This window comes from Oenanthe melanoleuca, chromosome 9 (assembly GCF_029582105.1).
Source record: "Oenanthe melanoleuca isolate GR-GAL-2019-014 chromosome 9, OMel1.0, whole genome shotgun sequence".
In the NCBI taxonomy this organism is placed as follows: Eukaryota; Metazoa; Chordata; class Aves; order Passeriformes; family Muscicapidae; genus Oenanthe; species Oenanthe melanoleuca.
In genome coordinates this window covers 8,932,635-8,945,071 of record NC_079343.1, presented here as the reverse complement: position 1 = coordinate 8,945,071, position 12,437 = coordinate 8,932,635, and the positions used below count along the sequence as shown (strand labels likewise).

The following is a 12,437-nucleotide window of genomic DNA, read 5'->3' as shown; positions in this document are numbered from 1 at the left end:
AAAAGTACAAGGCAAAACTCATGATTCAGTCAAATTCACAGCTCCTGTCAGTCCACAGCAGTAAATCCCTGGCATGAATGGTGGCAGGATCATTCAGCACTGTCTGTGGTGACTGTGCAGCACCTGTGTGCAGGGCTCACAGCGATGCCCAGGTCACACCTGAAGGCACAGCCACACCCACAGCGGTGGCAGTGCCAGGGCTGCCCGAGCTGCTGCTCGGATGAGATCCTGGCTGGGCTTTCCCTCAAAGGTCACTGCCTGTCTGTAGTGCTGCAAAACAGGGAGTGCTGCCAGGTGCACTCAAAGGGTATTGAGAGGCTTAGGTGAGTTTAAATGACCCTTCCAAGTGCTGCTTTTTAACCCTGTGACCCTGTGTGCAGAGCTGCATGCTTTCCCCTGCTGAGTGCTGCTGCACAAGGAGTAGAAGTCTGTTTTTTATTGAGGCTAATTGCATTGCTTGCAACCTTGTGTACCCTGAATAGGCTGGATCCCAGTTAATTTCAAAATTCTTCCTCTTATTTGGACATACCACCAAATTAGATACCTTTTAGGAAGCTAGGCCAGATGTTCTGTCACCATGGCCAGGGACAGGGACAACCAAAGCACGGTGGAGAAGCCTTACCCATGGTGAGGGCGGAAATTGAAAGTGACACAGTTCAGAGGATGAAGAAACACTCCCGGTAGTGCCTGGTCAGTGAAATACATACCCCAGGGAATAACTCATCCTGTCAGCTTATTTCATCTACAACATGTGCCACTACATCCCACACTCAGGGTAAGAGCCAGGGAAAGAGAGCGTGGGCTTCTTGGACGGGCCACAGTTCAGCAGAAACTGTGACAAAATTCTCAAATGAGCGTAAAAGCCAGGCAGAAAGTGAATGTCTTTGCCTGCTTGGCCAAGGACATCTTAGCCTCTTTAAACTTAATAAATAAACACACTAGCCATTCAATTGTTGTGTTTACAAGAACAGTAAAAAAAACCCTGAAGAACCTGGGAAAGAACAGAGCTCTTTGGCAGGAGCTGGATTCCACAGGAGTTAATTTGAATTTCCCCAGCCAGCTGGAGCCTGGGGAAAGCGGATTTTGCAGTGCCCTGCACCTTGTAGAATCATTTACACCTCTCGAGTGGATGTAAGAGCACGCTACAGACACTAACAGCCCCATTTAACACCCACTTTGCAGAGGTGTTAATGCCCGAACAAAGGATAAGGTCAGGGAGAGCAGGACCGACTGCAGCGGGGGCGGCTGCTGAGGAGGCGCAGGCTCCTCTCTCCTCCGGGGCGCTTTCCCTGCTTCCCGAGCACGGCACGCTGCCATGGGCGCCGAGAACCGCTCACAGGAGGGAAAGGGACCCTGCCTGGCTCCCTGCAGGTCACTGCCACTGCCCTGCTGCCTCAGGGACTGAATCTCAGCATTTCCCACCAGTTCCCAGCCGTTCCTCTTTCCCTGTGAAACTTGCCGTGTATACACCAAGAACAGCATTGATAAATCCTACCTTCTAAAATAAAATCAGTGGTGGCTCATCCTTCTGCTCTCCTCGTATGTTTTCATGAGCGTTAAGAGAGCATAAAGCCAGCTGAGAACAAGAGAGGGAGAGAACATAATTGGGAAAAAAGAGATCGGACGGGAACTCTTGTACCTACAAATATATTTCCCAAAGCACATAATGAAAGAGAGAAGGAGATAAAAGAAGACGAAAATATACCACAGGTGGGGAAAACACTGAAACCACCACTTACCCCAGTGCCAAAAATCTCAGTTAAAAGGTGACAGATGTGTAAACTTGTTTTAAAGGAAAAGAAAAAACACCATAAAAGAGATGTTGGCAGATTTAGAAAATAAATGCCAAATGTGCTCAGTCTTGCCTTTGAGCAGTGTTCCTTTTCAGTTGTCTTTTGTTTTTGTAAATTTTACTTGGTTCCCTGCAGTTCCCTTGCCAGCTCCGAGTGCTGGCCATAGATCTGAGAGATGTTGGCCCATCTTCCCTCTAAGGGCTGCCTGACTTCCCTGCTGTGCTCAGGGCAGGTTACTTGTTCCCAAGCAAGACAAGCCCCTCTGTGCTTTAATTGCTTCTCAGCCACTCTGGCACCAGCTGGGGTCACTGGGAGTGAGAGTGGGGAGAAACAGCAGCAACCCCAGCCAGTGGTATTGTGATGGCTTTCAAAATGCAAAAGGAGCAGAGATCCAAGATAGAGCACTGCAGGCACCTTTCCACTTCTGAATAAACTTAGAGAAAATACAAGTGTAAAATTCAACTGTTGCTTTTTATGGTCTTGTCTCATTTTAATTTAAACCTCTTCTGTTTAAAAAACAATGGTATATAAAAAGTGTTTCTGCAGTGGCAAAGAAAGACAATACACATATTTCAAATAGGAAAAAAGTCTGAATTTGCCCCATATTTGTGCATTTGGCAATCCTTCCATTGTATTCCTTCTCTGTTCAGGTGCTGCTGTGCCCAGAAGTGATCAGGCATACCATGTGGAGTAAGGTGAATGCTGGAAGTCACCATGGCAAGCTTTTAGAAATGGGCTAGGACACAGAACTTTGTGAACCGTACCACTGAAGAGCACAGACAGGAATCTGACAAACTGACAAAATCTCTTTTCGTTTAGAGAAATCTCTTTAAAACAGTGTTAATTTCTAGTCATCCATATGGGATCTTCATACAAAACAGAGCCTGTGAGAAAAAGGCTGGACTTTGCTTCAGAGGATGATTCACTCCAAACATCCGTGCCCGGCTGGAGAGAGCACGAGGAGCATGAAGAGGTAGCAAAGCTCTTCATCCTACATGTGGGCCCTGTCAGTGGGATCGCTGCTGAGGCGAGAGGCTGTGCCTTGGGGAAGGCAGGTGACTCCTGGGGCAGGGAAGCACTTGGAAAGCACCTTCTGGATCATTTGCAACCTGTCCCAGAAGCAGCTCCTGCTTAAGACAACCAAAAACTTCCCCCTCAGTGCACTTCTGCATCCTGATCCATACAGACAAGGATAAAACCTTTTTTGCATATTAAAGGCAGCTTTTTCATGAAAGAAATGTGGTCTCAGTGCCAGTAAGAGCATTACTGTTTCTTACTGGATTCTTTATTAACTACTTGCTTACTTGTTGTTGGAAACATTTTTAAATTACAAAATGCCTTTCCAAACATATTAGGGGGGATGTGTTCTTTAAAAAGTTGTGGAATTCCTCTGCAAGGGCTGGGTTTTACATCTTAATGGGACTAAAGCTTTCATCTGGAAACAGGAAGATGCTCACTTTTGAGCAGATTTTAGAGAGATTTATGGAGAGTGTCATGGGTCCCTCTCCCATTTGGGGATATTCTGCAAATGGACATCTTTGAAGGGGGTGTCTTTGAAGTGAGCATCTGCCATCCCACACTGTGAAAGGTGCTTAGGCAAAAATTTATCTGCTCTTCAGAGAAATCTTATCCTAAGGATTTAGTTGAGGATGGCACTCTTGGCATTAGATGCAACGAGGCATGACTTGCAAATACTAACCTATTAAAGCAATTAATTCATTTCCTCCAACAAATGTGATTAAAAATGTGCCTAGGGAATGCTATAAATATACATCTATGACTTGACTTTTCTTCCCAGGAATATCTGGCTAATCCTAGTGAATAACCTGTCTCTAAACTTAAACTATCAAAAGAAAATGAACAGCCAAATATTTTAAACTATTGCTTTTTATTATAATTACACCGGAGCACAAATAAATAAGCACTAAATTATTGTAAAATATTGTCAATGCACTAAAGAAAGCAGAGTTGATCTTCAAACAACATCTTATTACTTCAGAAGTATCAAAGTACATTTAATTACATCTTACCTAAAAAAATCAAGTACAAAAATGAAAAGAAAATTAATATGTATTTATACTGTGTATATAGAAACGGCTAATAATATATGATTACAGTTAGCCTCTAGCTACTCCTTAGTCCTACACAATCTCAGGCACATACCTGACAATTTCTAATGAAATATAAAAAAAAGCAACATGACATTCAGTTTCAAGATATTGGTAAATGTATTACATTGGAATGAACACAGAATGATTTAATTTTATTTAAAAACCCTGTCATTTAAAAACATAGTGCCATTGTCCACTTAAAAATAAACAACCCAAACCAAAAAACCCCATACTATTTTATACCATTTGCTTTAATTTGTCAAAAGGAGCAATAAAGTAGACATACATTGGCTAATATACGTAAACACATTTTTAGTGCAAGAATAACAAGACCTGTGACTTTACTGTGCTTTCTTGAAATCACAGTGCACCTTACACAAATTGCTACACTATAATGTTTAACTTCAGGAGTTTAAAGCAAAATAAGTGCATACCAAACAATTTCATATATACAGTCTCCATAAGTGTGTGTATATATGTGATCTGTATGTATATACAGATTGCATATTTATACAGACTACAGCTTTAATGACCGTGTGTAGCTAAGCACTGTCATTCACCCTGTGACACAGAAGCTGCTGAGACAAGAGGTGATGTAGGAAATGTTTGACAGCGTTGTGGTGGCAGCTCTGGGCAGGACGATGTGCCTTTTACCCGAGCCATGGGGTGGGCCAGCAGCCACGGGACAGGGCAGGGGCTGTGTCCTGCTCTGGCTCTGTCCCTGACTTTGGAAACTATCCCGCCTGAGCCTCACGTCCCTCCTCAGTAAAACGGCTCTCGCAAGCATGAGGTTTACTTCACATTTCTAAAGTGCTTTGAAGGTAAGTGCTAAATTATACTTTGCTTTTTCATGTTGTCGCACTTTAAAACAAAAAGCCATTGTTTCCATGGGATACAATGGAGGTCTGGAAGCACGTGGGCAGTTATTCAAGATGGACAACATAAACAGCGGTGAGCAATAAAAGCAAAACAAGGAGTTTGCGGTGGGCTAAGTGTACAAGCAAGTCTGCTTAGGACAAGAATGCTTCAATTCCCTGATCATTATTCCTATTAGGTCTCGATATGGAAAGGACACGATATGAACAAACACTACCAAGGACAGAACCGTTCACACTGGCATTGCTGTCCCCCAGTGGGTGTGCCCGGGGTCTGCGCTGCCAGCGCTGCTCTGGCAGAGCAGCTTCAAAGGAGCTGCTCCAGGAGGAAACCAGTAAGACAAGGACTGGCAGAGCTGGCTGAATGCCAGCTTGTGTTTTTTCACCAGTGACTTTGTGCAGATGGGGGAAAGGGCTGAGCTGAGTGTTTCACACATGGACATGGAAAATTCTTCTCTTACCACATTACAAGGAAGACAAAGCATGAACACTTGCTGAATAACCTGTTATCTGAACAGATTTCTCATGACCAACAAGTTGTCTCCTTTCCAGCAGATTCTGGAACTTTGTGAGATCTCTGGAGTTGTTCATGTGCCATTTTATTTCTTTAAAAAACAGAGAATAAGCAAAATAGACAGTTGGTGTCCTCTGGATGTAACGTGTTCAAAGATTCCCCCACAAGGGTTTTTTCATCTCTTCTGTCATTTTGGCTGTGAGGGGGTCTTCAAATCTACATTTCAACTCTGTACTTATTCCATCCATTGTATCTTCATAACGCACCAATATTTAACGTATGCGGATATACGTATGCACACATCTATGGGTATATATAGATACATGCATATATACATGTATATGTGTGTACACATATGCATATATACATATACAATAATGCTCATATACATACACACATATAAACACACACTTCATCTTTTACAGAAATCTCAGTTTGGACATCAAAATATACATTAGTTAATTAGTTATAAAATATTTAAAAACTTTATTTCAGAGGCTGAAAGGAAACTACTACTGATAAAACATTACTGAAACTCAAACTTTAGCAATATAGATTACAAAAACCTTCTAAAATTTGTTATTTTTGGTCTTTTTTTGATCAGCAATTACAGCTGTGGCAATGCTGTCAATATAATTTAAAAGAAAAGCCAATATAACAAGAAGATCCAAACAACACACCTTTTCTTCTTGGCGAATATAACATTAAAATGATTGTTTTAAAGAGGGAATTTTGTACTACCAAACTTCAGACACATAGATAGAAATTTTAATATACAAAATATATGCCATAGATCTTTTTTTTCCCCTACTCCACCGCAGTACAATATTCCCTCATCCTCAACAGATCCTTTCGGAAGATATTTCACCGCACAGATTTCACCCTCATAATCAGTATAAGCCATCTCTTTCTCCCGTTAAAACCAGGAGGTCATAATTCTTTGGTCATGACATAATATTCTGTTAAAATGGGTGTAATATAATACAGGATTGCAAGCCAATTCCAGAAGCAGCCAGGAAGAAGAAACGGCATAGCCAGGAGAACGTTAAGCGGGCGTCTGCTTCAAAACCGCATGAAATCAAGAGGGATTTCCCAACAGCCTTTCAAGGGGTCTGAAATCCAGCCCACAGAAACAACACGTGGAAATCTGACACGGCGTAAGTAAGGATGTGCTGCTGGATTTCAAATAACAAACATGTAAACATATTTTGTCGCCTTTATTTTCTGGACCGTTGGTAAATGTGGACAGGGACGGCGGCTGCAGTGGCACTGCCTCAACCCGCTGAGCGACCGGCTCTCTCCGCCAAGGGCTGCACAATGCTTAGTCACAGTGAACCATGGTCTCTGCTAATCAAAGGAACGACATCAAGGAAGAGATTCTGTCTCAGGCTTTGCTGCAGAAAATTTAGTTCCTTGGCCAAATCATTTTAGCAACTGGTTTACATAAAACCAAGGACAATTTATCTGGTTACCATTATGGGAAAACAGGTGCAGAACAATTCTAAATTCTAATGTTCTAAATGCAGCTTGGGCACCTGCACTAAGCACTTTTATTTTCGATGCTTACAGGTTTTCTGTTTCCCACCAGAACTCTCCCCTTTGTCCATCCCACCCCCTAAGCTAAGGATATCTAACAAGTACGACTCTAGTTATCTTCTACAGCCCTAGCACTGAATTGTTTTGTACATTGTCCTCTCCAACAACACGTACAACCACATGCTTTTGTACAGAGGCCACATCTAGGCAGGTCAGAGAAATAAAACAGTGGCGGCGGGGGTGGGGGTGAACAGTAGAATAGAACATAGAAAATAGGTAATAAAACAGTATAACAGTAACATTATATAGTAAAATTCTCCATAAATTTTTGAATTTTTATATATATATATATATTTATATATTTAAACAGTGTATTAGTTTGGGAGTTTTCAATATATTGGTGAAATATTTACATTTTGATATCTTCTGGATCAAAAAAAATCCTGGGTAAATACGTATGCCTTAATCCAGTTGGAACTTAAATCTCTCTCTCAATTGACAGGTGAGCACTCTATAGGTGTGTTTTTTCCTAGGAAGTTCACCACCTGTAGGTAAGTCTTAGGTTAGAGCCTTTGCCTTTTAAAGAAAGCAGGCTACCTGTACTTAGTGCCACACAGTGGAGAGGGCATCCTCCACAGGCCTGTCAAATTGCAGTGTCCCAGAAAACAGTCTGTTGTTTGGAATAAGGAGGAGGGCTGTACTTCTTGGTCCCAGCATTCTTTTTCCAGCTCGGCAAAATAGGCATGCTGTCCTGTTTGCAGAGTCCTTTCTCTGATTTCTGTCGAGCTTTGATCTCTTTGCAGAGGCAACGCTTTTTTTCAATCATGTCCAGCATGGTATGGTCCCCTTGCAACCACTGCATGCACGTCACCTATTGGGGGAGGTGGATGAAGAAAAAAAGAGGGGGAAGAAAAAAAAGAGGGAAAAAAAATACAAATAACTGTCTTGGTCAGAGATTAAATATGCTTTTTCTTTGCAAAGTTAGCTTACTCTTATTTGAAACACTCTAATTTTATGAATAAAAATCTTTATGCCAATAACAGAAACAGAGTTAGTCTTTACTTCTAACTACTTCTTTAAGGAAAAAAGAGTAATAGAAGACCCCTGTTTTAACTTCTCCAGAGCACTAAAATCTAATAAAGATAAATGGTTTTTGGCTATCTAGCACTGGTTGGATTTTAAATGATAGGATAGATCTTAAAAAGGTACATGGATCTTAACAACATCCTTAAGCTGTGGAAATAAAAAATTCTGCACACTGAAACCCATGTTTTATATTGCTTTCCAAATCCAATCTGTCACATTAAAAGCAGGGTGTTAACATTTCTGAGTATCAAGCTAAATATAACTGTTAAATTTGTTAAAATGATTTAATGAACTCCATGAGAATTATATGGATTAACCTATCCTACTCTGTGATATTTCATTAACTGGAAGGCACCAAGAGTTAAGAAACTCCATGTTTTCATGCATGTGGAATACTGGAGAATGTGATCGTGATCCAAAAGGGGAGGTTAGCATATGTTTAGCTGTAAGTACATGTCACAGCTCCCTCTGAAGCTGACAATGTGACTTCATTTGAGTTCAGTGGGGAGTTCACAACTGAAAATGTGTCTTCAGAGGCTTTAGACTGGAACAGAAATCACTAATAGTAAACTCTTCTGAAAGGGCTCATTGGTTTTAGATACCTGCAGCTCAGACAACTTCCTCTCAACACTTTGCTGTTTGAAGTGATGTCTTGAGTGTCCCCATGTTTATTTCCCAAGAGTTAAGGATTTGTGTGCAAGCAAACACATGATACATTCATGGGGACTGTCCAGGTACATCTCTGCACTTGAAAATGAACATGTGCAGCAATACTTTGGCAGAGTTTGCGATTCATGAAGGAAATGTATCTTTATTATTATGGGTATTTGAATACATCTAATAATGCATATGCCTTTCATTCACAAGTCTGAGAATGCTAAGCAAGGGCATATACCAAATCCCTAGAACTGGGGCCTGGCTTGCCTAGAATCCCCTATAGAAACTTCCTTGGATCTGAGTAGTTTTTCTGTTCAGCTTGAAGCATTTTTAGCATTTATTGATAATAGATTAAGCAAATGTTCAGATTCATAGCACAAAACAAAGCAAAAGGAATAAATTTAAGAAAGCCTACCAGAAAAAGCAATAAAAAATTATGCAATAAAACAGAAAAATTAATAGAATACAGAAATGTCAGTGTTTTTTAAAATAAAAAAAAGGCAAAACAGGATAAAAGAATTTTATCACACAACCATGCTTACCTTAAACACTAGATAGTACTCTGAGTAAAACAAGTTTAAACTATAATATGGATTTTGTTCTTGAATGTTCTTATGAATTTTGAATTACACAGGTAACTTATCTGCAATGTGTCCTCCTGAACAGCTGAGCCATTTCTTCAGGAATTCTGCTGTGCCTGCTCTTTTAATTGAGTACTTATTTTTCATTTCAGGCACGATCTAATGTTTACTGTGGTGCAGGTGGGCATGAGGCACAGCGCCTGCCATGGCCCTGAGACTTTCTCTCTTTGGGTGCCCAAGCTCAGTCCCAAGCTCTGTCTGGACTGGAGACGCTCCCCTCCCACTCCTCAGCTCCACTCCATAGATCTTTGCAGAGGCTCTGCCTGACCCAGATTTCCTGTCACTCTGCTCACCAGAGGTGGGTCAGTACTTACACAGAAGTGTCTTCAGCTTGCCTGGGTCCTCCTCCGTGGGGAAGGACAGGGACACAGTCTGCACACAATTCATTACACAACCATCCACCAGCACAGCGGCTTCTGCACCGGGCTTGATGACAACAGCGCTTGAGCAGGGATTTCCTCTCGTGGGCACTGGGAAACACCTTCTCTTTTATAGCCCATCATGCCACAGGCAGAGCTGTGCCAGTGCCAATCCCCCAGCACGGTGTGCTCCAGCCCCAAGTGTCACAAGCGCCGCACACAGCCCGTGCCAGCCCCGTGAGTGTCACCGCCGTGCTGCACAGTGCAGTGCCAACACGCTGCCTCGTGGGACCCAGCTCCTGCAGCCCACGAGCTGTTTGAGGGGACACAAGCAGCATTTGGACATGCTGATTTCTAAAATGCCAGCTGCGACTTCCCAAAGATAGAAATGGAGTAGTGGAAAGTATCAGTTACACAGACACTCTGCCAGCCCCTGCAAAACAGCACCTAAAATATACCCGAGAGTAGGCAGCTCCAAAATCCCTTTTTTATACTGGCCACCGTTTTTTGTTATGGTTAGTGAATCATTTACTGTGAAGAATTTGAATTTTCCCACTTTCCCAGACACAGATTTTCAAGTCTGCTTGGGATTTTTAATGCTGTTTTTGTTTGATGGCTAAGTCCTTCCTATCACCATCTTCTTAGGTGTACTGTCCACTTGGCACAACCTGTTCCAGGAACTTCATTCCGTAATGGTGTGTGCAGGAGAAACATGTAGAACTGGGATGGGCAAAGTCATTTGCTAAAATGCACCAAGTGAACACATACGATGTCAAAAGGCCTGGGGAAAAAAAAAGCTTTAATACTAAAATAAGCCAAAATGTTAAAAGAATATTTTTGATTGTTTTTCCCGGTTGTTTAGCATTTAAGTGCAACTAAATAAAAATATTAGGAACAAAGGTTCATGACCACTGTAAGCTGCGGGACTGATCTGAGAGAAAATCCCCACTGCAGATCAAGGAACTACAGACATGACAATAACCATGTTGATGATATGAAGTCCCAGAGTGTTAACTAAATTTTCAGTGTGTCCTAGACAAATAACAGGCACAGAGGCTCATAGACCAGGACTCAACCTAGCTGTTTAATCACAGTAAAAATGTTTGATGACTTTGGTAGGGCTACTGAGGTGTTTAAAGCTAATGTGTTTAACACTGCAGTCTTAGGCCTAATCCTCCCAGTGACTGAACTGATGGCACTCACACTTAGTTCTAGCACTAATTTTTTTCTCATCTCCCTTCTTTCTGGCTTTAGCTTGCTCCTCTGGTCATGCACCAGGCTGTTAATATCTCTGCTACATCATAGCAAGGAATTTGTTCAGCGTGAGAGGCACAAAAAAGAATGATGTTGCAACCTAATTTATGGAAAAAAATGTTCAAAACATTTTACAGCTATACAGCGCTCCTGGAAAAGATCCCATGGTGCTTGAGGAAAGGTGCACATACTGCAGCATGTCAGAGCTTGGCTGCAGATGTGGATGCACACAGACAGGCACAAAATGCATCAGCACTGGAGGTAACAGTCAGCAAGACAGAATACAGGAGAGGAAAACTTAGTTCTGACCAAAGAATCTTGACCCAAAGCCAGTTCTTACTGAAGAGGGAAGAAAGAGCTAGAAACTAAAGTTCGGATTGGAAGAAGGGACCTCCTGGAGACTCCAGGATGTGTATCAGGTACTGTGTCCTATAATATCCTTTGGATTACAAAATTGCTGATTCCACATCAATTTTTATTTTGATGGAAATTTTACTCATTAGATTATTCAAGGTATAAAACACCTTTTATAAAATTTTAGTTTTAAATCAGAGCAAGAGAGTGAAGATAAACACCAGGCAAAAGCCCAGAAGTTTGGCCATTCACCGAGAAGGTGTTGGAAGTAGGTTCAATCCTTGCTCCTCAGCAGGCAGTAAGCTGTGTAATACCCAGATGTCTAGGAAGCAGATAGAAATGTAGGGTGGTTGGATAAATACTCTCTCCTGAATGTGACTGAGTGCAAGAGTAAACCAGGATGTCTGACAAGTTCTTGGTAAATGCACTCACCCTTTGATTACTCATCTAGTTTTCCTCCAAAAATCATCTTCAAAGCAAACACTTGTGCCAAACTTGAACATCAACAACAAAAAGTAAGAAACTCCTTCCACTATACAAAACTGAGCTTTTCCATACAGTTTTAATCACCAACTTAGCAATCTTTAGAAGAAACCAGTCTATGTTGCCACCTTACTTTTACTATTTTCTGAATTTTTTTCCCCAAAACATTGGAATTAAATATTATTAAGATCATTTATGTACTCTTGGGTTCTATTTCAATAGTGCCATAGAACAAGAAGTAATATTATAAACTCATCTTCAACTAAGATAAAACAACTTTACATATCCTCAAAACAATGCAAAATTAAAATCTTTCACAGTAAAAAAGAGATCCCTTCTGGTGGGTGTAATGCTTTATGAAGGTCAAAGAAACAAGCTAGACAAAGTAGATCTCTTCTCTGCAAAGTGAAAATGGTACATTTTTGTGTGTGCCTACATTAGCAATGGGCCTGACCTCATATCTCATTGGTTTGAAATTTCATATTATTCCAGAAAGATAATTAGCAGTCCCAATGGTTTCCAAATACATGTATTGCTTAAGTTAGATTGCCCTGAGCTAGACCACAGAACTGTCTTGGAGCAGAGGTTTGATGGGCAGAGCATGTCCAGTTCAATCGCTCTTAGAGGCCAGACTTGAAGCCAGAGGTCAGTACATGCCATAGATCCCTGCCACATCAGAATTTACTGGGAAAAGCACATGATCCCAGGGAAAACTCAGAGCAGGCTTTGGGGAACAGACAGTGACTCACCCTGCCAGGAAGCCCCTGGTGTCAC

The 12,437-nt window shown here is 41.5% G+C and overlaps 1 protein-coding gene across 1 annotated transcript in view; it reads right to left on the bottom strand.

Moving 5' to 3' along the window:
• Positions 1–7,283: 7,283 nt before the first annotated feature.
• NYAP2 (neuronal tyrosine-phosphorylated phosphoinositide-3-kinase adaptor 2) overlaps positions 7,284–12,437 on the bottom strand; it is a 155,286-nt gene continuing 150,132 nt past the window's right edge. Inside the window, exon 6 of the mRNA XM_056498569.1 lies at positions 7,284–7,700. Within this exon, the coding sequence (XP_056354544.1) occupies positions 7,473–7,700 (228 nt within the window). The 3' untranslated portion in view covers positions 7,284–7,472. The remainder of the gene's footprint in view (positions 7,701–12,437) is intronic.